Raw genomic sequence first — 27,029 nt, 5'->3', positions numbered from 1 at the left:
CCATCGGGTGGAGTGCAGGCTTGTTCGATGAAAATAAAAAAATCTATAATATAAAAATAAATCGGGTTTTCCTTCCTGACGTTATAACTCTAGAATGCACGAACCGATTTCCACGGTTTTGCATTCGTTGGAAAGGTCTTGGGCTCCATGAGGTTTATAGTAAAAAAAATCAGGAAAAAATTCAAGAGAAAAGCAGGAAAACAGGGAAAATCATTTTTCACATACAGCGCCATCTCTGATACATAGCATGTACTACAACGGCGCCAGTACGTGGTGTGTGAGTATCCCTCACGAAAATAAGTACGTTTCATTTTAAGCAGATGGCGCCGGTGCGTTATACATTGTTTGACAGCTACTCATTGTACTCTGCTCTAGACTTGAGTAGCTCGCGAGTGAGTGATATAAAAGATATATATCTTCACCAAAGAGCTAATCATTCATCAACTCCGACGAATTTGAATTATATCTTTATATCCGCATCACATGGTTGAGTTCATAGGTCCATACGATTCCGGACATAAGATCTTCTTCAACTCAACAGTTTAATACTCGCTCGCGAGTGATATATGAGTCAAATGAGCGACTGACTGAGAGAGTCTGATTCGAGTCAAATGCATTACGTCTTAAACACTTATTAAAATCTTTTTTCTTTGCTAAGAATATGAAAATAGGGATATACAAATAGTGTTGGCTGTGAAATTTATATATAGTTTCTTGCCAGTTTTGTATTAATTATAGGAATCAAAAATGTTGTCAAAACATTTTGATCTGATTCTCTGATATACTGATATAAAATGTCGCTTATATCTTTACAGAGCTACTGAGCTAAAGTGAGTTACTGAGCTAAAAGAGTGATATATATCACTGAGTTGAAAAGATATATATCTCTCTTTTCACTTCAGTGATATATAATGCGCACCTCTACTCTGCTCAGTTAATTTCATGTGACATTTATTATTATGTGCACGTTCTTTCAAACGCAAACTTAAAACCGGTATTGAGTTCACTGTGAAATTGTGAAATTGAGGTTGAAGTTATTCGTTTCCTAAGAGTTCCATTGGAAACCATCAAATCAATCACGCGTATTGTGCAAATTTTTATTCAACTTCAACAGCAGGCATTTGTCCTTAAGGTGGTAAGTTGAACTGTGTAAATTATGTGGATCGTGCATTTGAGGTTAAATTCACCAGTCTGTCCATAGTCCAAAATGCCGAGAGGACGACGTGCGAACATCGGCCGCCGCACAAGACAACAAGTGTATTCACAGAACTTAAGCGAAGAAAGACAAAATATAATAAGAGAAAATGCCCGATTGAGACAACGCGTGAGCACACGAAGATCATTGGCATCATACGATCGCTTGGCATTCTAATATGATCCCACTGCGAACTACAGTGATGATGACAATTTAGATATTGGACCAATGACGACTGTATGCCGATATTGCAATGCGTTAAAGTTCAAAAGAGAAACGGCTAGACTGTGCTACGCAGGTGGAAAAGTCAAACTGGATCCATTACTTACACCACCACAGCCACTGAAACCATTGTTCGATGGAACTGATACCGATTCCAACCATTTTCTTCAACGCATTGTTGAATACAATAACTGCTTTCGCATGACTTCCTTTGGAGCTAATGTCATTCGAGAAGGCGGCTTCATGCCGACTTGCAAGGTAAAAGATACAACACACACAACCAATCACTCACACCAATCAATCACACCAACACAATCAATTACAACACATAACAACTACACATACACCACACACTACACCATCACACGATCAGAAGTCACACCGTATTCTTCAAAAATAAATAAATTCATTATTCTATCTTAATTGTTTGCCATCACAGATACAAGGACAAATATATCATTTGCATGGTTCCATGGTGCCAACACCAGATTAACCGCTTTAATTTCTGCAAATATATTTCATTTCGTCGATGGTGGATCAGCTGAATGTGCGGTGCAATATACAGGGAACACAACAGTTAAAGAGACGAATTATTGAATAGTTGCAAGCATTTTTTCACGCTAATAACGCTGTGGTTAATATGTTCAAAACAGCATTGGAACGAATGCCATCGGATACGCAAAAATTTGTCATAAGAGCTGATCGAACCCAAACAGGTGAACATGTGCGAAGATTAAATGCACCCATCGTTGATGATGTTGCTGCAATTATTGTTGGCGATCCAACTACATCACGAGACATTGTCGTTCAGCGAAGAAGCATCGTGAAAACGAGACTCATCGTTTGTACGATGCGTTACAATATCCAATCATTTATTGGCAAGGGCAAGACGGATACGACATCACGTTAAAGATGGTCGATCCATTTTTTTACTTAGTGAAGTTCAACTAAATTACACTTCATTTTTGTGATCGAAATGAATTCATTACTGTTGTGAAGTGAAATTTTTTTTTTCCTTTTCAAATATAAAACAAAAAAAAATATTTTTCTTCATCTTTTAATCCCCAAACGAAATGTTACAAAAAACGAAGGTGGCGAAACGGAGTTCGCCGGGTTTGCTAGTATTTTATAAATATAGAGCATTTATATAGATAAGCAATAATGTTACTGTTACATTGTGTGAGGTTACATTGTAAAGCACATTAAATATGTATGTTATTTGAATTACAACTAAGTAATTAATATTCCTAATCAAATAAATAATTTAAAATCTATTTAATTTGCAGATGATAAGGATAGAATAACCAAACTTTTACTTGCGGTTTTGTCCATATGGATAATAGAACATTTATTGTTATTTTATTACCTTTATCTTACAACTCTTATTATTCCAAAAATATTAAGTAATTTTCTGTTTAGGCTGTTCATTACACGTAATTTATATTAAACTACAGACAGAGATATTTTAAATAATAATTTTAATTTATGTCAAATAATTTATAAAATATTTCTTTATAAACTAAATAAGAACATCTATATGCATTCCGATAAAAAATCTATAGCTGCATATTATATTATATTAAATTAAAATGAAATAAAACCGGATAAGTACGAGTTAAACTCGCGTGTAAAGGTTTCCGTACAAATTTAACACTTAGTGAAAAACAGTTTCTCCCATACGTAATGTATGGGAGAACATGTGGATATAAGTATGTTTAGCAACTGAAAATGTATACATCCAAACTAGAGACGACATTCATACATCCGTTTAATGGATGAAATCTATTGTATACCAAAGTTAGCATGTTAAAAATATGTCCCAAAACAGGTTGCCAAAAACTGACCAGACAATGATTTGACGGACAGGAAAATAAAAATGGTTAGTAGAGAGTTTATTAAAATAAAATTTGTTTTTTACAAAGTTGTATTTAATTTAAAATTTACATACATGTATGTATGTTAGTTCGGGTCAAATCATGCAAGTCAAATTTGACCCCCTTCCAGCTATTCGATTGAGTTAAACTTTTGCAAGCATATGCAGATCACATGACGATGCAATATTATTGTGATATGTTCTTATGATGAAGCTGAAGGGTGACCATAGGATCTGTATTAAAACATCCATAGAGTATGAGTTCGTTTGATTTGTTTTGACAAGGACTCTAGACCTAAATGGTATCCAGGGTCTAATGATGGAGCTGCACGATAGCCATGGGATCTCTGTAATTAAAAGACGCAACTTACTTAAGTTTGGTGGACATAGAAATTCTGCATACAATAACGCATTCCTATATTAACAAATCAATCCTCTATTAACTTAATATACAATTTTTCAAATGGGCCTTCAGGGCCAAATCTGAAACTATAAGAATTAGCGAAAAATGCTGATTTTCATAAAACTAAAATTCATCGTTCGTTTTTTTTAAATCTTGTTCCCTAGCCAGGAATTTTAGTTAATTTTGAAAAAAAAATACACATCCAGTATTATTACACCATCAGATAGTGTCACATATTTATTTGATTTTGGTTTCTATTGAGTTCAGACAGTGCATATTTTGTTAGTATTTATACATAATACTAACAAAATATGCACTATATATTATTTATACAGTAATAGCGTCTCCATTCAAGTTAGAACAGAGTCACCATGTTACTCGAACAAATCAAGTGGGCATGCAATAGTAAGAATTGTACGTTTAGTAACAGACTTTACAATTTAAATGGTTTATACATTCTGACCTAACCTAAAAGCGCACCCAAATGTCTATTTGGGTGCTCTTTTCGTCGCGGCATTTTTTGTCGCTGATTGTGTATCTAGTTCTTATTAGTGATCGAAGATCAAAACATTAATATCTGCAATTGATAAAATCAATCGGATAAGATGCGACAAGAATATAAAATAACTACATAAATTCATAAAAAAGATTATAACACAATATTAAATTGACTATGAGAATAATAAATTAATTATGAAAATTCAATACAATAAAAAACACAATACAATACAGATGTTTAGATAAACACACACTATTAGAATTATAAAATAGATATTGAGATAAGAATACAATTAAAAATTAGTGGTTCTTAGAAAAACCAGTGTAAACTTTAAATGCGTGCAAAGTATTCGAAAATATATCAATGGCTTTATCAGAATTATCGAGGCTTAGCTTGTGCACATTGTTGTAGTAATAGTAATAGGGAAATGAACCCCTTAAACTATTTCGCACCTTCTTTTTCGAAAATGATTTGTATATTTTGTACACAAGATTCATTTTAAAAGTGTTTGTCGTTTCATAAACACTGAATTGTCATCATAAGATCATATCAGGTGGTGTCAGGTAATAAGATTTTTTGGTCACTACCAATATTTTACATCGAAATAATTACTAAAAGTTGCTACCTAGTTGCTACTAGTTGCTATTAGATGCTACCAATTGCTACCTTCGATAAAAAAAAATAAACTACTTTTTAAGGTGACCGGCCATTCTGACATTAGGATGGCCGGTCACCTATCCAGTGAGAAGAAACTGCGCAATTAAATAGAGTTTTTTTTAATCAGAAGTTGCTACCAAATTGCTACCTTCGTATGCATCGTATTTGACTTCATAGCTTTTAAGGATAAAAAAATACTACGGATTTAATATAAGAGGTCTAAACGCGTGTATAATTAAAAGAGCTATTCCGAAATTAAATACATTATGGTTATACATCATACGGGCGTTTTGTTTCGTTCTGAAATAACTGCACTCATAGATATAGGATGTCATAGCGAAACTTTCTAAATCTATGACTGCACTTTACAATATCAAAGACTTTTTTTGAATTTGAATTGCTTAGTCAAAACATTTATATATATTTTTTTATAAAGCTGTAAATTTATGGTAGATTTTGCAATTGTAAACCCTTCCCATTATTATTTAACCGGACTGGAATACAATCACGGATACCGTCGTACCCGTTTGATTCGATTTTTGAATGTATACAATCTAAGTGTTTTAAAACACAGCCATATTGTTGTATTATATCGAATAGTATCGTAAGGGAGACCCCTTACCTTACCCCTTACCCTTTAAACCAGAACACAGCAGCGCTTAATACTACTGTTTAGTATGCAAAAATAGATGTGGCGGGGTGCCACCGGAGTCAAACCTAAAAGGATCTACCATCTTCTTTTATTTATGTTAGGTATTACACATAAAGACACCTTATCTCAGGAATGAAAAAAATAAAAGCATTTATGTTAATAAATATATCTTTAATATTTAAAAAAAAAACAAACACTAAGACATTGCATATGGAAAATTATCAACAAGTTGACATAAACGAGTTTGCATTAAGTAAATAGGATTCGCAGAGGTTTTTGTTTTTAAAGTCTTCCAGAATATCCGGACTAAGATATGTGTTGATGATGGCGGCGCAGCGCAGATCGTGCGCGGCGTGTGCAAGCGGCGCGCGCAGCTCGTGCGCGGCGACGGGCTGCAGCGAGTGCGGCTGCAGCGCGGCGGCGTGCGCGGCCAGCGGCTGCGGCGAGCGCGGCTGCAGCAGCACCAACCGCGAGCGTAACGCACGCGGCTCGCTCTCATGACGCAGCAGCGTGGCGATACGCCCGTACGCCGTCTGGATCAGCTGCCGCGCATACTGCGCTGAGTGCGGCACGCGTCCTAATAGAGTCCGCACTGTTATCTCTAACTTATCTTGCCATGATTGCACATTTTCTAGGACAATATTTAGTTCATCGGCATTGTTTCCCGTCATTAAAGTAAACATGTGTCGGACCACGGCATCTTGTAATAATTCTTCCGTATCTAAGCCACTTAACTGTTCTTTTAAAACATTTTTAAATTCCTTTGGCGGTACACCTATGCAAAATACGGTTCCACTGAATCCTGAAACATTTTCATGAATTTTACAAATAACGAAAACAGCTTATACAAGAACATGATAGAAGTATTAATTAGATTTCTTAACTGGTGCTCAAATTGCAAGTTACCAAGTACTGAATAAATTAGAATTTTAATGTGAGTTTAATAAGTTAATAAAAAATATTAATTATATATTAATGGTGGAAATTATAGGTTGAAAAAATATAAGTAGGTAAGTAAACGACGTATACGTAGTATAAATATTTACCATATTCTTCCAACACGGCTGCCATTTCTAACGCCACCAAAACTCCGCTTTCATATCCCAATAGATAGAAGTTGGATTTAAGACCCGTCTTTTCTTTGAGGACCTGTTAAGAAACATAACAACAGAAAAGGTGATTGATCATTTTATAGTAAGGTTAACGTAACTAATGAGCATGCAGTCCATCTGATGATCCCTCGGACATCTGTAACCAACTATAAAATATAAAATAGAAGTTCCATATCAAGTCAATCACAGATGCTTTGATCACTCATATAATAGCTCACATTCACATTATTTCATCGACACGTAGAATGTAAGAAATATGTGTAGCCGTGGTACGTCCCGAGTCGAACAATACCGGTATTATTATAGTGGCGGTATTTCTTACAAAAGTTAGCAACTAAACGTACCTTAGCATATCTGCAAGCCATTTCCCGCACGGTCTCAAATGGACGATCGAGGCCGGGCTGCAACGCTAGCGCAGGCAGCTTGAGGTGTTCGCACAGCGTTTGAAAACGCCCGTGGTGCCCCTCGACGCCTGGTACGATGCACAAATGTGTTTGTTTTACGTTAAATTCGTCGCTGCGCTAAAATAACAAAAGTACAGTTGTGAAATAAACCATGCGTTACATGTAAAGCAATTGCAGTTTAATGGAATACATCCAGCGTAATAATATAATTAGGCTGCGTTTCCACTTCTAATTACTTACCATGGTAGTACCATTTACAAGTGTTGGCAGTAATACGATTTCAGTGGTCGCAAGTAGTTCATCGTCGTCCACGAAAGAATATAATGTATTTAAACCAGTTACATTTTCAAATTCTACATCAGTTAAAGTCTTTTCTAAATCAAGGAATCTACAAAAAGAGACTTCAGGTTAGCATTTTTAACATTTGTAAACACAATTTTTAATTTAAAAATAAACAACTTACGCTTGTATGGTCATATTTGGAAGTTCCACTTCTGATAATGAAACATTATAAATGTCCCTTAAAAACGCATGAATGGCTTTACAACTCGCTGCATTAATTTGCAAATCAGATAAAGTAGTGGTATTTTGTATTTTTTTTGTAATGCTGACACCTGGAATATTATTAGAAAATGTTATACCAAAATTGCGATAAAAATATCATTAGCATCAGGATTATATTTAGTGATTTACTTGAAATCATCTCACCTAAATTACCCTTTAGAAATGTTTCAGAACAATTTCATAAAATTACAGTTACAAATACAATGATTACAAGGATGTTATGTTAATTAGGTACAATTAAATTAACTGACCTGCTATATTTGCAATACGTGTTATTATTGAACGCTTCGGTGATATATTGGCATGGGCGATTGTTATCGTATCTGAAGAACAAAGTGCTTGTTCTACTGCCTCTGTAGCTTGCAGCACCGATATTTTCTTATGTGAGACCGATGTGTTAGCATCGTCCATCTGGAAATTAAAAAAAAAATGAATTTACATAAGGTACACTATGATTCGAAATTTAAATGTCCAGACATTTCTTTACTGAAATTACCCACCTTACTTATCTGAGGTAATTTGATCAAAGTAGCTGGTAAGCGATCTTGCATTCTTGAAATACATATTGGTGTGGCAAAGGAATCATCTGTGCACATGACAGCAAAATGTCTGAAACGAAAGAACTTATTAACAGAATGTAGATAAATCTCACACAGGATCACAACATATATAGTAACAGATCATGAAGGTAAAAAGTCCCAAGTAATGTAACATCTTCCATAATCCCAGGATGTGAATTTTAAATACAATAATAATATGTATATGTTAATTAACTTACTTTAATGCTGAATAAGATTGCCTTATTTGTATATCCAAATTTGATAACAGTGATCTATACTCGACAGACTTGTCGCAGTTCATTAAAGCCACGTAAATTCCTTCTAATGGTTCCCGAATTGTAGTGATATTAAAACTAGTAAAATCTTCCGTAGCCTCATTAACTTGAACGCCCATATTTTTCCATTGTCTATAATATTGAAGAAAATTATTACAAACAGCATTGAACACAAATTATAAATATACGTAAGTATGTAATATTTGAAACTGTAAATACCTTAACTTGTAGGAAAGATTAACTGATGAGTTAAATCTTCGTAAAATTAGCTTATTAACACCCCTTCTAATCAATTTTTCGGATAGTTGTATCCCTACTAGGTCATTGTCACATAAGATAACGTGATGAAGATTAGATGTGCATTGGAGTCTGAAACAGCCAACAATATGTAAGGAGTAGTTTCTTAAAAGAGTTTGGATAAGTTTTATAAGGCTTTGTTAGGAGCACTCATAAATGACGTGAGACATTTGGAGGTGAAAGGGTCAAACCAAACCTCATGCAATCTCACGAGGAGACAGAAATTTCGGCGTCACTTTTTCTGCAAGAAACATTGTAATTTTGCAATAAATCTGGTTTAAATTAAGTTTTAATGTAATTTAGTGCAAAGCCTTATTATCTCAGGTTAGTTTACCGTGGTTGGACACACAGGTCTTGCGTGGGCTGCGTGCGCAGCAGCACGCGTCCGCGCTGCGCGGCGGCGGCCAGCAGGCGCAGCGCGCGCGGCGCGGCGAGCGGCGCGTACGTCACGCGCGACAGCGGCCGCACCCAGCCGCGAGATACGCCCTCGCACACCAGCCGCTGCAGTCTCTGCCACCGTTACAACTCATATTATCTTCACATCCGTATGCGAACTTACATTGTTGGAAACCTGAGTAAGTTATTATAAATAACAACCTTCATGTCATCTTCTTTTCCTTCCCGAAATATGGAAAACAAGTCGACGCGGTAGTATGTTCTTTCTCTGTTCAAATGTGACATTCCATAATCATAATTTTCCTTACAGATCACTGTGTCCACATCGAAAACAAAGCTTGACATCCTACCGCATTTTAAAGTTGCCTGAAAGGAATATATAAACATTAATAGTTTAAAAACCTTTATTTCGTACAACGAATTCATAATTTAGCCAATTCAACAAGATCAAAAACGTGAATAATATAGATAAAGCTCCTAACAATATAATAGATAGCTCGTTTGATTTTGGATGACGTACGAAAAATTTCACAGTACATGAAATGCTTTTTTTTAACAAAAGAATATGTAATAAAAATGACTTTAGTTTTTCGTTTATAAATCAAAAATGTAATATAGATGGAAATACATACGGTTTTTAATTCTCCCTTTAAGCAGCTAATTATGACATCGACTCCTTTACCAGAAGTTCTACTCATCACCATATCGCTGAATGTCACATCTCGCGAGTTACCTATGTTAGCGGCTAAAAAAAAATACTTTAGGTAAGCTATATTTCTTCAAAATTTGGGTCACGGGCTTTATAAGGGATCGCGAAGCCCTATGAATAACCGAAAAAATAGTAATGTAAATTGAAAATATTAATTAAGGACGTTTGGCTACGTAATTTGCATTTGGTGAAACTATGGGGCCATAGGGATCTGATGTTAGGTTAATTTTCAAGCATTTGTTTAAACGTTTGATAGAGTCAACGAATCACCAGAGTACCAGAGTTGACACATAGCGAATTAGCCTCGCCATCCAACGAGGTAACGTTGTCAGTATTCTGGGAAATCATCCCAGAATATATTTATTTTAAAATATGATTATGATTAAGATATGAATTATAAGTAGTATATTATTGCTATTTTTATGTAATTTCGGTTTTTTTTTTAATATTTAATAACTTATTTTTATATATAAAATAAAGATTTGTTCCACGACAAAAAAAAATAACTTAACTTAATGGTCTTCCTTTAACTCAACCCAACAAAAAAGTTACTTATTGCATGTATGTTTACATAATTATGTGAGTATATTAAAAATATAATAATAAGTTATAACTATTATACGAGTAAGTACATATTTACATATAGTAGGAATACCCAGTGAACTATGCCTTACTTACCTTTCAAGTTAGGGAACAATTTTAGTAAGAAACGTTTTTTCGCAGCAGTGCTAACAGTAGCAAACACCTCGCAATGCTGTGCTAAGGCAATGGATATGACTGCTTGGCCCAACGCCCCCGCTCCCCCGTGCACAAGAATATTGATGCCAGAGTTCATTTGACGCCTTAAAGCCTGTATTTTTTTAAACATTAATAAATAAATCTGCCAAGTTGTTAGCATATTATAGTGTTAGTGTTATTATTTATAGTGGTATAAGTGTAACAGTCTGTATAAAAATGAAATGTCTATCTATTACGGTTTAAGAGATAGGACCCTTTGAAAGACAGGATCCTAAAAACCTTTATCATATTACAGAAAATGTTAAGGTTCTTATCCACGAAGAGAGACCTTTTAACTTACTGTAATCCTTCGAATAATGATTGTTAAGAAAATGAACCAATGACACTTAAAATAAGTTTACTTACAAGGCAGTAGTAAGCGAGGCAGTACGCGAGCGGCACGGTGGCGGCGTCCTCGAGGGTCCAGTGCGCCGGCACCGGCCACAGTTGATAAGGACTCACGCGTAGGCTGGAGGTCACTGACCCTTGCTGAACTATTCCCATTACACGCTCCCCTCTTAAACACAATAGTTAAAACAATAAGTAAAAACACTAGCAGATTTTTAGATCATAACCGATATATAAAAGCTGGATGGGTGGCCGCAAAATTGCCTAATTGCCTTCGTGCTTTGAATAACAAAGTTAAGCCATCACGTTAAGTAAGTTACCATTGGTTAGCAGTTAAAAGCTTTCGTTTTCGTCATCTTAGTTGTGAAAGTGGCTTCTGAATTTATACTAATTTTATTTTTCCAATAAACATAAACGTTATTCTTATTTAGTTTGTTTATTCAAATAAACGCTTTCTTCACTCACAGCCCCACACTAGAATTCCCTATGTCGTAGGTGCCATGGACACACACATAGACAAATACACAAACACCCAGACCCAGAAACAGAAATCTAAATTCATCATTTAGATATCTGTCTGGCCGGGGATCGAACCCGGGACCCTTTGCGCGTCAGACAGGTATGGTGGCCGCTCCACCACGCGGGTCGTCAAATGTTTCTTCCATTTAATTTATTGCTTTTAATTGAAGATTTACTTACGTTTCAGTTATGCCACTGAAATCCATTCCAAATCCTTCACTTACTCCTTTTTCAAATGGAATTATTCCAGTTGCCAGTTTTTTAACATCTACATTATTTAGTCCGGCGTAATGAACCTGTGAATATTTAATGTATTCGAATATAAATGGATACGGCATAAATGGTCTAAATGCGATTTTGCCTTTTATAAAAATGGTATATGTACCGTAACTTTGACACCAGATTCATCAGATTTAGCTTTTTCAACCCAAGTCAATGAATTTAAATCTCCTATTCGGGGACACTGCAGCATCACTTCTTCTTTCTTTGTAATATTTGGACGCAATGGTAAGTAATATTCACTTCCCCACATACCCTAAAATATATTGTTTTCGTTAATATCAAGTACTTAGAAATATCATATAATGAAACAAAACTTCATATTGCTGTTTGACACTTACGTGATCCAAAATATTGTACGCAAAATCTATATTTGGCATTTGGTCTAAGTTTTGATCATCACAAAGTTTATGGTTGATCATAGCTAGATGAATTTTGCTATCGTGCTCCTTTCTCCACTGTTTGATAAGATCCTTCAATCCCGGAATGGGCGGATAACTGGTTAGAACGAGTAGTTTTTGTCGTGGGAGTAGAGAAGCTTGTGTTGCAGACAACAAGTCGAGATCGGAGGTTGAGCGCACACTGATAGCACTAGTGGGGACAGCAGCTGAAGCTGGTCGCCAGCGCGCTAATTGCAAATCAGCTTTACCTATGTTGTGTGAACATACCACACGGTAAAGAGCTGAAGGACGGGCAGTGGAGGATACTTGATGATCTTCTTTGTTCATTAGGAATGTTTCACGCGGCAACACGCGATATAATATCTGACATAGCTAGAAAAAAAACATTCATTAATGATGGTCATGGAACATTTATAACAAGTAAATATTGTACGTTATTGTATTAAAACTTACAGTATCATCCCTAGATATATTGGAGACGAGAAAAACATCAACATCACTCAAGAAATTGTCCCTTTCCTCCAACACTCTGTCCCTTTCAACACATTTATAAACTCCCTTGATGCCAGAAATATCGACAATGTTTTTAATATCATTGAATGCTGGCACTTCGGTTTTGTTGTCTTTTATTTCCAAAATATTTATATTATTCTTGTTCACATTTTCAGCAACTATTTGAAGATACACATGTATAGTTGTAGCGATCTGCAAATATTATTTAAACAAAACGTAATTAAGTACTCGATCTATTGTTTCAATTTTCATTATTTTGAATGTTACCTAAATACTTACATCTGTTATTTCAGATTGGAAATGTGGTACAAACTGTAATGATTTTAAAAGCAAATTGTCATCGTCAATATTCATCTGAAGATCGCGTAGTCTAATGTTTTCAATTAAAATTCCTTTACACCTAGAATAAGTTTTATAAATTAAATAAGATTGATATAAATCAAATAGTAACGAGTCATGTAGACCTTCAACACAATATTTATTAATAAAATGGTCGACCACAGAGTTTTTATTGAGATACTTATAAAAAAATATTAAAATATTATGCTATTCACTTGGCGGTACTTCAACGGAATACTAAATCTTATCTTACCTGGTGTGATCCTCCGACACATTCACAATCTTATAGTCGGATTTATCTTCAGCGAACTCTTGTACATTAATAGTAATACTTCTTACGTATTCTGGTTGAGAAACGGATCCATGTTGATTTCTCAACACGTTTAATTGGAACATTCCATCAATTAGCGTCACCCAGTTGTCCTTCCACAGTACCCGTGCTTCCGACATCGAGGCATTAGCACTCTGAATACTACGGAAGTCGTCCCTAAAATTATGCCATTATATAAATAAATAAATTAATTAATAATGTACATATTATTGAACTGAAAACTTCTTTAGCGACTTTGTGCACTTTTTGTGATTGATAAAAAAAACTTGCGTCAAGACCCGTGGCCTGATCGAAAATACATAAGACGGCAAAGCAAAACGCAAAGTCAAGATATTATCCGGTGTCATCATAGAAAGAATAGGTCATTTTTTAGGGTTAGTTTCATTTTTTTATTTATTATATTTTATTACTTAAGTTGTTTTTCGAAATTTTCTCGAGTTTTCTCGAGCAATCTCGGAGTGCAACCCGTTAATTTTTTTTATAATATTGTAGTAGCAAACAGTGGGCAATCCACCTGGTGATGGTACGGCTCAGTAGCGTAGTGGATCAGTTCTAACCATGGATGTCTGTAATAGCCTCCTTATTGACCAGGGGTCTTTTTTTTTTTTTTTTTTTTTTTTTTTTTGTTGACGAGGGGGAAACCTCCAAAAGGTACCCGATGCCTTGGGAGCGACACAGGGTTATGTGATGTGTGGTTGGGAGCGACCAGGGGTCTAATTGAAGCTGACCAAAAGTTGAAGTCGGAGTAGACGTCAGAAGTAGGAAGGAATGATGTAGATGCTGGCATATCCATCCAACGAAAAGGAAGAAATTCTTTACGGTAAAAATAGGCGCCCCCGTCCAAACTGTAATTCTTGATTCTGCCACCATTACCTTTACAGTTTTCCATGCCAGATTTATAAACGTTTGTTTCACTAACCTGTACGAAAAGTCCCTCATATACAGCATTTGATAAATAGTATCCTGATCTAGTTCATCTTCTGCGCCATATTGACACGGAACAGGTGAAGTTGTCTTATTATTGAATACACTCGTTATGTAACCTGAAGTCACATTTGAGCAATCGTCCATAACCTGAAATCATTTTTTATATTAGAGGTTAGGCTCTAACCGTGATGATGGAGCGTAGAGCGATGGAGCGATTTGTAACACTAAAACAGTGCCTAATGCATCACTGGCTTTGAAGGAGAGCTCTTTTTGCACCTTTTTTGAGTCCCATGTCAGCGCTTTGGGAAAATACCTCAGGAAGAAGTTCATCCTACATCTTGCACATTCGTGGCAAATACGTCCGTGTAAACCGAACCGTGGAGGACAGCCAGTCGGTGTGGATGGCATTTCATCCTTTGACGAGTGATGGGATGGACGAGTGGTGACGTAGGCACCAGGTCAAATAGTTCCTCGGAACACTCACCATTGTAAAGCCGGTATAACACGCAAAAGGAACCTACGAGTATATCACTCGGATTTTTTACGATTCGGACTGGGCGTTTCTGCTTGGAGTTAAGTGGGTTAAGTTGGTATTGGGCGCCCATGTCCAGAGATGGAAGCAGTGAATCCTCCATGAATCTTACATCGATAAAATAAAAAGAGTCAAAACTAATAAAAAAATATGTATCATTAAGATGCTCTAACCATCTAACTATCGTGATCTTTTGATATTTAAGTATTGAGTACAGTATTTATTCCAGTGTTACCTCAAATTGTCCTGTGCCGCGTTGCAGCCTGATGGAGAGCCGCAGCTGGCGACGGTCGTGCAGTATGGGCTGGGTATGCAGCACCACGTCGCGCAGCCGCACCGTCAGCTGCCGCCGCGGCACGCCCAGCGTCATGGCCAGCGTGTCCCACACCGCCACCAGCACACCGGCGAACGGGTACAATATCTTTCCTACGTACGTATATGTTCCTTTAATACTGAGCAAAGTACCTTTTATATTACTTATGATTAAGCCTAACGCCTTTTATTAATAATCAATTAATGTCTTTCTTCCAAACACACTAATATACAAATTTGACATTTTTTATGTTTTGATCAATCATGGGCAAAAAAGAAAACTATTTATGTATTTTTTTTATTTTTAATACAAGATTTTACAGACAATTTCAAAGTACTCAACAGAATTACAATAAACACATGTCAAGATCTAATATTTTTTTAAGATTAAAGTTTTGAAGTGGAGGTTTAAAGTCTCATTAGCTGACTACATCGTTCCATAAAGCTTAAGTCAGAGATGCAACTATAACGTAACTAGATCTAATATTTTTTTAAGATTAAAGTTTTGAAGTGGAGGTTTAAAGTCTCATTAGCTGACTACATCGTTCCATAAAGCTTAAGTCAGAGATGCAACTATAACGTAACTGAAATATTCTTTGGGTACATACCCTTTACAACGTTCCCTTGTAAGTAACGATGTTCAACATCATGAATCGATAAGACGAAATTAGTAGCCGCTGCTGTTTCTCTATGAGCTGCTACGTACAGTGGCAATACCCTAAATAGAAAAAAGGTAATTATTATTTTGCTTTATGTGTCATTCTTTTTAACACTTATCTGTTATGTTATTACCATTTCTCATGATGAGCCCATTCAACTAAATGCGATAGCATGGGAGTTCCTGTCGACACTGGAAACTCAATCTTTGGATATAGAGCCTGTAGGCGTGGATTGTAACCTTGCATGTACAAACTGAAAAACGTAGAAAAAAAATTAGTGAATGTTACTTCATTTTTAATCAGATGAAAAATGTTATAAATATTACTAACTGTCCGAGAGCTTCGAGTACCAAACGAACGTTGTCGGGATGTCCGCGGCGAGTAAGTGGTATATTCTTGCAGGAGCTGGGCAGAGATCGCTTGAGGATGGCCTGCAGCAGCCCGTGTGGTGCAATCTCTATAAGCACTGCATTAGCGGGGATCAGGCGAGAGGTTTCCTCGAATAGCACCGGATTCTAAACAAATTATATTTGCTTAATAACTATTAGTCAGTCAGAAGAAAAAGTAAAATCGTGGAAGAAAAAAATGTGTGAATGGTCATGGTGAATCAAGGTTAAAGCTTTCTCTTTCTAAGAAGGAAATCGCATCCAAAAGTGAGTTGACGATAATGACCGCTATCGGTATAGTATACATTAAAATAGTTAAGAACTTGTAGTAAACACAAAACAAGCTAGATATAGAACAGATCACTACTCACCAAAAGGTTATTAGTATGATATTCTGCTGAGGAATACTTCGCACTCTCCTCCCCCCATTTGTCCATTGGGACGGACGTCGACACCCACCTCTCGCTGCGCGCCTTCGGTGATTTTATCACATCCTTTAAGTATTTTAGTAGTTCCGGTCCTTTAAACGAAAAAAGTAATACGTATATATAAATATGCATATCATGTTTGTTATCCTTAGAAATAGAATTTGAAATCTCGATTCAATTATTGCAAGCTTATACCACTTTACTGTTAGGTTAGGTTAGGTTAGATTAGGTTAGGTTAGATTACAATTCAGCTTTCAAGTAGATTCAAAGCTATTTCGAAGAAATTTCTTGTTTATTAGCTAGTTTAACTGGAATACTAAAGGAATTTGGATACTGAGATGTAGTACAGAAATACTGGACTAGGTTATGAGTTCTTTTTACTATTTTTAAAAAACTTTACCTGCTTCGGCGATATACCGAGAATGATAAGCAATATTCGCACACGGTACTTCTTTGGCAAATATGTTCTTAGCAGTTAACTGCGCAACAAATTCACGCATAACGTTTGCAGGGCCTGATATTGTGCAGGAGTCAGGGCCATTGTGACACGCCACTTCTATCTCGGGAGGGCACATTCTATAAATCTAAAAAATATTTAGAAACATTTTATTTTTTTATTTCACCAATGTTATTCCCTTGAGAGGTATAAGTCTCTCTCAAATGCTTCCTTCGTTCTTTAGGACTAAAGCATCAGGACCTGCCTGCAAGCTTTAGTAAGCCTGACATACACCTGTATGGTAGAAATTAAGAACTAAATTCCTTAAAGGGTGACGGAAAACATTGTGAGGAAACTAGCACCCATAAAAATTTTTTAAAAATAGCTTTTAGGGCTGTGTCTAGTCTACCAGTCCACACTTGAGCAGCGCGATAGACTACGACCGCGTTTTCTTGCATTCTGAAAGGAGATCCATGTCCAGCATTGGAAGTAATGGGTTAAAGACACTTATGCCACGTCCATTATTATGAAGTCCAATCTTAAGTTGTCTTCCTTTGATAGATGATTTAAAGGTGGAATTCCAGATGAGCTAGCTTATATTCATCACAATTTTTATCACAGTATCTATCTGTATTCTGCACCATTCTGCACATTCAACAAAAAACAGTCATAGGAACCTGCTCATAGCCAATGCCGACGGCAGCCATGGATCCTCGAATAAATGGCGTTTGTACGGAGACCAGACCTCTGCTGTATGCAGATAAAATCATCTCTTCCGCCGTGAAGCACCCATCAGCATACGCGCATCCCAATTCACCTACGCTGTGTCCTATATTAAAAATATTTCATGTATATTGTTAGAGTTCTTTAAACTTGAATAGGATATCAAAGCAGTCGCCTAATCCTTCTCCTTCTGAGAGGAATTACCAGTTAGAAAGATATTTACCAATAATATTGTCGGGGACGAGTCCTATCTCTCGGAGAACGTCAGTCAATCCTATTTGGATAGCAGCTATTCCCACAAAACAATTCAGGATGTTGTCGAAGGTAGTTTTATCTTGCGATGTGATAATGTTTACGATGTCAACTCCTCTTGGTTCCAGAACTACCCGGCATCTACAAATTATGAACATTTGATATTATATAACATTTGTTTTCAATGTATTAATTTTGATTTGTTCATTCAAGGGATATTAATGATATTATATATTCAAAAGTTTCCGACGTTAACGAAATTATTTAATGCGTTTAATTAATTTACTGTGACCATATATTAACAGACTAGTGGAACGTCATAATAAAATTTTGAAATAAGATTACATCAGAATCATAGAAATGGATGTTACCTTTCGATGGCAGCAGCGAACACGGGAATGCGCATGAGCGCCGTCCCCATGCCGGCCCACTGCGATCCCATGCCGCTGTACACGAACCACAGGGGACATTTTACGTCGTCGAAGTAATCCGCCTTTTCAAATAGACTCACTGTTTTGTTTTCTTCATTTGTATCTGAATATTAATAATCCCAATTAAGTTCCCATAACAATTAAAAGAAACATACAATAACTCATACTATTCTTATTTTAGTTTTTTACTTGCTTACCAATAATAATGAAGCCTCTTCCTAAATGTCCCGATATTCTAGTTTCATGCAAATGGTGAAATAATGTCAACTCTTCAGGATCAATAGGACGAGACTTAAGATCGTTTAAGATTTTGGTAACCGCTGATTCTTGCCGCCCTGATACCGTTACTAGGTACGGAATGTTCGACTTGTAGCGCGACAGGTCCTGGAATAAAATACTTAAGTAAAATTCTAAGAACTAAGGTAAGGAGTCTAATAAATCCAAGCCAAATGCGCTGATAAATAAATGTTTTATTTTTATTTTGCATCAATATACTGGAGTAGTTTTTTTTAGTTTTTGAAAAGAAACAGTTCCAAAAGTCCATTGTTTGAATATACTGTCCGCAATGGCTTTGTTAACTGAATGTAACCTTGGGCTTGTAGCGGCCGTGCAGCAGCACATGCGAGTTGACTCCGGTGACGGACATGCCGTTGACGGCGGTGTACTCGCGGCCGAAGCGCGTGTGGTCGCGCACCACGCGCATGCGGCCGTCGCGCAGCGCCGCCACGTCGCGCCGCGGCGACTCGCAGTGCAGGTTGGCGGCCAGCTCGCCCGTGTGGTAGCCCAGCAGCACCTTACAATTACACCAGAATAGTAAGACACTCCTAATTATGATAATGTATTCCAGGATTTACATAAATACCTATAAAATGTGTTAAGATTTTACCAATGTTTTAAAGGTAATATATTATAATTAGTTATAGACTGTTCTTTTGGAAGTGATTCCAATTAAATCGGAGGAGAATTTTACGGTTGAAATTACCTTGGTAATGGCATTAATCCCGGACGCGGCCTCAGCATAACCAATGTTGGACATGACGCTGCCGACTAGGAGCGGATCCTTACGGTTCTTACAAAATACATTTTCGAGAGAGACCAATTCTGCTTTGTCAGCTTCTGGAATACCTGAAATTCATCAAAATATGGTTAATAAATCTGACAGTTTTCTCTGTACCTGTGATCAGCTTCAGAACCACGGTTCACTCCTGCACTGCGCCGCAGTGACCAGTTGCCAAAGAGTTACGTCTTTTTATATCTTTAAATAAGTTAGGCAAAGTCAAAACAATGCACGACCTACCATTTATCTTTTGTTTATCAATCGAATTTCTATATTTGTTTCAATTGTTTGCTAAGTAATGACAATTGAATTTCGATTGCTAGGCGAACATAGGTTTTCATGAACATAAAAATACCTGAACCGAAAGCTTCGACGTATTCTATTTCTTCAGCAGGAATTTGAGCCTTGTCATAAAACGATTTCAGAAAACGAATCATATATGAAGGATCGCGGTAGAAGCCGTATTTGGGGCCAGTCTCGTCGTCTGGTATCGATGTAAATTCTGTCTTCACATGAACTATTTCTGCGTAAATCCTAAAATATTCAGTAATTATTAAATTTTCACATTATTAGAATTTAATTATCACTTGATTAATCCTTGAAGGAAAACATCATGTGGAAATCTGCACGGTAGAAGTTCTTAAAAATATAACAAATGTCTTATGGGTGTGTGAATTGGCCCTTTTCCCAGCGCGATGGACCACGGCCTGAAAGTCCTTTCACTCTGTAGTAGATTTGGAGGATCCGTAAGGAGGACAGTAATGTGACTTATGTAATAATATTCGAAATATGTTTAAAAATTACCTTCGAGCATATTTTGCTTTTTGCAAAAACAATACGTTAATAGCCTCGGACTTGGCGCAACCGGATGCGTCTTCATCAAACGACTTAGTTTTTCCGTCCTTACTCAACTTCATAATTCTGTAATGATAGAAATACATGAGTACTGAATACACGGAAAAAGAATATGCACAGTGATACCAACTCCGCCAGTTCTTCTTAAGTTTAAATTTAAAAAAATATTTAAGGATTTAAGGAGTTTTTCGGGAGCTACATCTCTTAAGGATATTTTTGGGGATAAAATTTTAAGTTTCTTAAAGGTTACGTTAATTAATTTAAGTAAGTTAGTTAGGTAATGAACTAAACTTATTAAATATTTTTACTTATAATGGGCTTTGTGTAGTAATATACGGTAATCTATGATTTACGTTACTGTCAATTATAATATCACTAAGATGTAGGTATATACGACGTTCATTTATTTCATTTTCTGAATAAAATGATGTTTACCTGTTGTAATGTATGGAAGATTGCGGATGCAGGCAAAGATTGGCGCCACCCACGATCGCCGCCTCACACTCGCCGCGCTTAATGTCCTCGAAGGCCAGCTCCACTGCAGCAGTGGAGCTGCAGCACGCATCGTCAACGGACATCGAGGGCCCCTTCGCATTGAGCCAGTACGAGATACGGTTTGCAAACATAGACTTATTGCACCTGTAGGAAAGTTGTAGGGTTAAGTACGTAATATTGGATTAAGGCACTTATGGAATTATCATTCTTTGTAAGTCTGTTGCTTGTATTTTCTGTATTTGGATACCAAAGCAGAAATATCGTTATCTGAATTGTTTGTCTGTATATGTTTTGAATATAAAGTCAAATATGAATTCAATAGAAAATTCGCAAAAGGTAAGTCGTGTAAGATATAGAACATTGGTTTAGCGAATGTCTTCCAAGTGATTCTCCCACTAGCCCCTTCACCCGATCTTCTACAACACCTCAAATATGATCATATGTGATTTATAACACGCATTATTTTAAGATTCATTTACTAATGATTTTATCAAAAGTATTTGCTATATTTGCTTCAAAAAGATCATTAAAAATGTAGCATAACAGACCAAAAGCCAGAAAAATTCGAATATACCTAATAAGCTGCCTTGAACTCACCCTGCTATACCAAATCCAGTTCTGGAGCTGGCTACATAAAAACATGCTTTTTCAGTTTCGGAAAAACATGTGCCAATGTACACGCCGACCTTTTTCCCATACAGTTGTTCCGGACTCACACCTGAATGTTACATAAAAAACTTGAGTACCTATCTAATCTTATTTTATTTTATAAATTATTTGTTTGTCGAGTAGCGAACAAGAAGTACAGGAAAAGTTTATTGCTCTGATCAAACTTCCAAGCGTGTCTAAAATTTTATAATTAGACAAAAATACTGGTGTAGATAGTGTAAGATAAGTAAGGCTTAATGGAAACGAGAAAGGGAAGGACTCTCAAAAACATTGCCAAAAAATCTTCTCTAACTGTCAAAATTTGTTTGGATTAAAGAACAAAAGCAGTGATAGCCTAATGGTTACGAAATGCGGCCTCTCGAAGGGGTCCGAGGTTCAACCTCTGATTTTTCAAAGTTATGTGTGTATTATAATTAAATATCACTTGCTTAAATCGGTGAAGGAAAACATCGTAAGGAAACCTACATACCTGAGAGATTTATATAATAATTATAGTTCAAAAAACTAAAAAACACGCTTTTATGATAAAATCAACTAAAAAGTAGAAAATAATTTTCAATCTAAGAATCAATTAAGGTTCCATTTATCAGGTTCGAAAAGCACCCCACACTTTTTCCACAATTATACTATTTACTGTTCCTTAATTGATTCTTAGATTGAAAATTATTTTCTACTTTTTAGTTGATTTTATCATAAAAGCGTGTTTTTTAGTTTTTTGAACTATAATTATTTATTAATTTTTAGTATTTCTCGTTATAGCGACCACCATTATTCATCGTTTGTAAAAAAATCAAGTGTCTATCTATTACGATTTAAGAGATAAAGCCCAACGACAGACGAACAGACCGCAGAGGGTTTCGTTTTAACCTTTGAGTACGGAATCCTAAAAATCATTCTACAAGAGGGCATTATAGATATGTTTCAGAACATTTGAGTTATAGGGAAATAACATTATTATTTTCTAAACTAAAAATCACGATATAAAAGTTACGCCTATTGAAACTAAATAGCAATAATTATTTGCAATCTAAAGTTGCGATGAACTTTGCTGAAGGTGTTTGTAAAATCTCGCCTCGAAAATCGTTAATCCAGAGGATGTTGATAAGGACAATGGTACAAAACTATTAATGTTTAAAATATTGAATTGTCATCGGTCCTTAATAAGTATGCCAAATTTCGAGTTAATCCGACGTTTTGAAGGGGGTTAAAATCATGTTCAAAGATTCCGTTACATACTAACATACCAACATACGTCTGAAGCTAATAAAAGCGTGTTAAAAAGGTACGTGAAGTGTACCAATACGCCCTAAGCCAGCGCTTTGGACTATGGCCTAATCCTTCTCATTCTGAGAGAAGACCCGTGCCCGGCAGTGGGACAATAATGACTTGACGACGACGGAAAAATATTTTTTTTATTATTTGAGTAATAATAAAACTCTGCTCGAATTGAAGTACCTTAGAATTAATATAACTAAAATGGTTACTTCCTTTGTTAGCTGTGATGACTCACACAGAATATACAGACAGTGCGTATCATGCTCAACTTACCTGCATCATAGATAGCTTGAAAAGCTTGTTCGAGGATCTTCCGAGACATGGAATCCATGCTGTTGCCAAGGCGGAAGTGCACCTTGAAGAACTGGGCGTCGAAAAACTGCAGCTGCGGTACATTGCCCATGTACTGTGCCACCTCCGGATGCTCATAGTTCCAACGAGAATCTTCCGACGTTACGGGGTTTTTCTGAACATTCAGATATGTAAAATTGGTCAAATCGTACACCCATTTTTTATCACTTGTTTAAACCCAATAAGTGCTTATCGTAGATGTTTAATGTGATAGAACTAAAAAGCGAGTTTAAAACAAAAATAGCAGTTCTATTATAAGTTAATCAGCAAATAAGTTGAAAGAGTTTAATCGTCTTATGTACGGTAGGTACAGGTGACCTCGAACCTAGAACACAATATTAATTAATAATAATTAGATAGCTGGGTATAGTAGGTACGCGCCAATCCGCTCTGAAGTTGTTGCGAACAGATGTAGGCATACAATTTGCTACGGCGACGTGACTTATTTCTATATTCAGAGCGGACTAGCGGTTTTGCGCGACCTATACAATAGTTACTTTTAATAGGGCTCTTCTATTACTAGTTTTATATAGTAAAGCATTTGTAAGTTTTCTAAATCTGCAAGCGAGACCGCTTATTCTCCTCAACATATGTATTTCGATTAACAACAAATTACAAGGTAAGCATTTCTGCACATTAATTAATTGTTTTATTGTAAGTACCTAGTTGTGATGCATTTCATTTTTAAACTTCATTTGGAAATTTGGTAAAATGGGAGACTTGTTTATATGTGTTGATAACTAACAGTGTTGATAACTAACTTTGTTATACAGAATGTCGGCGAGATCCTTGACATGGGCGGAGTTGGGGTACAGCCCGGACATGCCGGAGATGACCACGCGCTCGCCCGCGTCCGCGTCCGCTCCCGCTGCCGCCACTTGCTCTTGGGCCGAGAATTCCTGGGGTGTTGGGGCCATTTTTTTCTAGAAAAATAATTCACTCTGAGTTTATTAATTCCGGGAGGTACACTTCTACAAGACGTTCTCACCCTATTCAGGTGTAGTAAAAAATCTGTGACCAACCGCAGGACTAATCCGCTCCAGATAAGCTTATTATTTAATAAGTTTCTATTGTAGACATTTAACAGCATATGGTTTGCTACTTCTATACAATAAAACGAATCTGATATCCAGGTACACAGTATGCCACATAAAAATATTGTATGTGCTGTGCCCAAGTCGAACATAAAATGGGTTAGAAAAACGGTTTTTACATACATAATTCGTGTTCACACAAACCAATATTAATCACCATACGTAACTTTTGAGGGGTAAATTGTAACCAGAATTAATAATATTTCTCCCTGCTGTTTTATGATAGAAGTAAGAGAGGGCTTCGTTCTTGAGACTCTATCAAGATGTAGAAAGAAGTAAGCGCTCACGTTTTACTTACATTGTATCTTTTTAAAATTCCAATGAGTGTCAGCTTCCGCGATTAAGACCGCACTGGATTGAAACGGTTGAATTTCCCTTATTTATAGTAATGCTTTAGAAAACGATTTACGAATGAAAAAACGTGAATTTGTTAACTAAATTAGTCGGAAATTCATTTCGATTAACATACAATCATATGCATTTATTTATTTATATTTAAGTAGTAGATAACTTACCCGTTACTCGTATACATAAATTAATTTAAGACACTCGGTAGTGCTATTGACCACGTTTAAACCCACCCAAATCTATTGTTATTGATCTGCTTTATAACAATAGGCGTGTATGTATGTTTATCATTTTATTACTTGTTACATTTAATTTTAATATACATAGGAATGGTATATAGATTTTTCATCATCGTTATATTGTTACAGAAACAAGTTGTTTCTTAGAACAAGGCCTTAACACAATTTAGCTACATAACTATGTACTTTAATTGAATTTTTAACAGTCTTTTATTAGCTTGGGTTGTATGTATGTATATATGTAACAGAGTAACGGAACCTTTGAACCCGATTTCTATCCACTTTGAACGTTCAGGTTAATTCAAAATTTTGAAAAAATATCAAAAACCGATGACAATACACGATTTTAATAATTTTGTACCATTGTTCTTATCAACATCCTCAGGATTAACGATTTTCGAGGCGAGAGAAAGGGCCTTAGAGAAAGTTCACGCAAAGTTACTAGATTGATTTTTAGTTTTGAAAAATACTAATGTTATTTCCCTATAACTGAAATGTACTGAAACATGTCTATAATGCCATCTTGTAGAATGATTTTTAGGATTCCGTAGTCGGAGGATAAAACGAAACCCTCCGCTGTCTGTTCGTGAGTCACAGGGCTTTATCTCTTAAACCGTAATAGAATTGTACCGTACCGTAGTATAATTGTGGAAAAAGTGTGGGGTGCTTTTCGAAAACTGATAAGTGGAGCACCCCACGCTTTTTCCACAATTATACTATTTACTGTTCCTTAATTGATTCCTAGATTGAAAATTATTTTCTATTTTTTAGTTGATTTTATCATAAAAGCGTGTTGTTAAGTTTTTTGAGCTATATTTATTTAATTTCGTTCGAATCATTTTATAAATTCCTTGTCTTGAAGTCATTATTTAAGTTCATTATTTAAGTATCTTATATATAAAATTCTCGTGTCACAATGTTAGTTACCGTAGTCCTCCAAAACGGCTTTACCGATTTTCACCAAATTTTGTATACATATTCAGTAGGTCTGAGAATCGGGTAGGTACTATCTATTTTCCATATCCCTAACTGATAAAAGTCGTTTACCCTTAACATTATTTTATTTATATATCAACACAACGTTTGTCGAAGTACTTAGTTAATTATAAAACATGTATAAAAATAGCATTAACAAAAAATGCCTCAACTTTTTTTGGAATAATAAATAAGAGTTGTAAAGAAAAAAGTGCAATGTAATAAAAGTTTTAATACCTTTTAAAAAAAAAACATTATGTTGTAACATCCACATCCACATAGACAAAACCAAAATTAAAAACTAGTTTGGCCATTCTATTCCCGTCCTCTACGAATTAAACCGATTTTAATTTATTTATAGGATTAGGAATATTAATTAGTTGACATTTAAATAGCATTCATACATATTTAATACACGTTTCAGTTTGAATAACCTGACACCATATAACAGTAAAATTGTTAATGATTTTTTCAGTTTAGTCAAACAAGCCTTTTTTCGTGGAGAAACCCCGCATGGGTTCCTCTCAACCGCGAATATACCGGTCTCCGGCTAAAACCTCATGGTGTTCCTTAGTACGCCCTTTGTCAGGACTGCACGTGCGCTAAAAGCATTCTTCCGCGGTCCCGACAGCGCGTCAAACAAGCGTGCAGTTCACCTGATGGGGCGCCACTCCCGCCCATGGACATCGATAATAATTAATCAACCAGGTAGTCTTAACTCCCATAGATGAGAATTATCTCTCATATTATTTTATATTATCTCGTATTATACGCGTACCAATAATATTATATTGCAGCTCATATTGGAGTCCGTCGTGTTTTACCCCATATCACATCCTTCAAACCAGATAATAGCATACCTTTTATTAGGCAAAAATTGATGTGACGGTGGTGCCACTAGGAAATCCGGAATTTATGTCTTAACCACGTGTCTAGTTAATTGTTCACGGTTAAACTTATATAAGTCATAAAAGATTTAGTCAAGAACGCCGCTTAGGTAATCATATATACTCCAAGACATACACCCCTCACACCTATTTCTGTATGATACTCGTATAATAGCAGTGTTAAGCGCCGCTGTGTTCTGGTTTGAAGGGTGCTGTAAGGGAGACATAATTTTCCGAGGTGTTCCAGCTTAGTCATCAGGGGTAGCGGCATATTTGTGGCAGTTGACCGTAGGTAGGAATCTAATCTTAACTTATCTGGGGTGGATTACATATGTTCATGGGCGGCAGTAACCACTTACCATCACTTAATTCT

At 36.0% G+C, this 27,029-nt stretch overlaps 1 protein-coding gene across 1 annotated transcript; it reads right to left on the bottom strand.

Moving 5' to 3' along the window:
* Positions 1-5,713: 5,713 nt before the first annotated feature.
* On the bottom strand, positions 5,714-23,949 carry LOC140746493 (fatty acid synthase-like). Its single transcript, XM_073078647.1, has 39 exons — positions 23,875-23,949; positions 23,036-23,228; positions 21,416-21,536; positions 20,759-20,962; positions 20,273-20,389; positions 19,824-20,002; positions 19,394-19,536; positions 19,001-19,204; positions 18,609-18,795; positions 18,352-18,514; positions 17,952-18,121; positions 17,683-17,834; positions 16,970-17,153; positions 16,513-16,661; positions 16,086-16,270; positions 15,889-16,008; positions 15,705-15,814; positions 15,020-15,210; positions 14,245-14,399; positions 13,248-13,481; positions 12,935-13,055; positions 12,596-12,847; positions 12,083-12,514; positions 11,848-11,997; positions 11,643-11,758; positions 10,962-11,112; positions 10,497-10,668; positions 9,742-9,854; positions 9,311-9,475; positions 9,048-9,223; positions 8,636-8,785; positions 8,360-8,548; positions 8,082-8,190; positions 7,833-7,992; positions 7,481-7,631; positions 7,258-7,405; positions 6,958-7,134; positions 6,548-6,650; positions 5,714-6,303 (listed from the first exon to the last, which is right to left on the bottom strand). Exons 1-39 carry the CDS (start codon positions 23,935-23,937, stop codon positions 5,723-5,725), a joined length of 6,840 nt encoding a protein of 2,279 aa, XP_072934748.1. The 5' UTR covers positions 23,938-23,949; the 3' UTR covers positions 5,714-5,722.
* Positions 23,950-27,029: the final 3,080 nt, after the last annotated feature.

This window comes from Epargyreus clarus, unplaced genomic scaffold (genome assembly GCF_041222505.1).
Source record: "Epargyreus clarus isolate Ecla_fem2 unplaced genomic scaffold, WU_Ecla_fem_2.2 ptg000012l, whole genome shotgun sequence".
Lineage (NCBI taxonomy): Eukaryota > Metazoa > Arthropoda > Insecta > Lepidoptera > Hesperiidae > Epargyreus > Epargyreus clarus.
This window is presented reverse-complemented; position numbering and strand designations above follow the sequence as displayed.

Bases quoted from the DNA above. Each gene is read 5' to 3' on its own strand.
- LOC140746493 (XM_073078647.1), bottom strand. From the start codon at position 23,937: ATGTCCGGGCTGTACCCCAACTCCGCCCATGTCAAGGATCTCGCCGAC. The intron at 16,271-16,512 runs GTGAGTAGTGAT...TAATTTGTTTAG, and splicing joins ATCATACTAATAACCTTTTG to AATCCGGTGCTATTCGAGGA. The intron at 9,476-9,741 runs GTATGTATTTCC...TATTCCTTTCAG, and splicing joins TAAAGGGAGAATTAAAAACC to GCAACTTTAAAATGCGGTAG.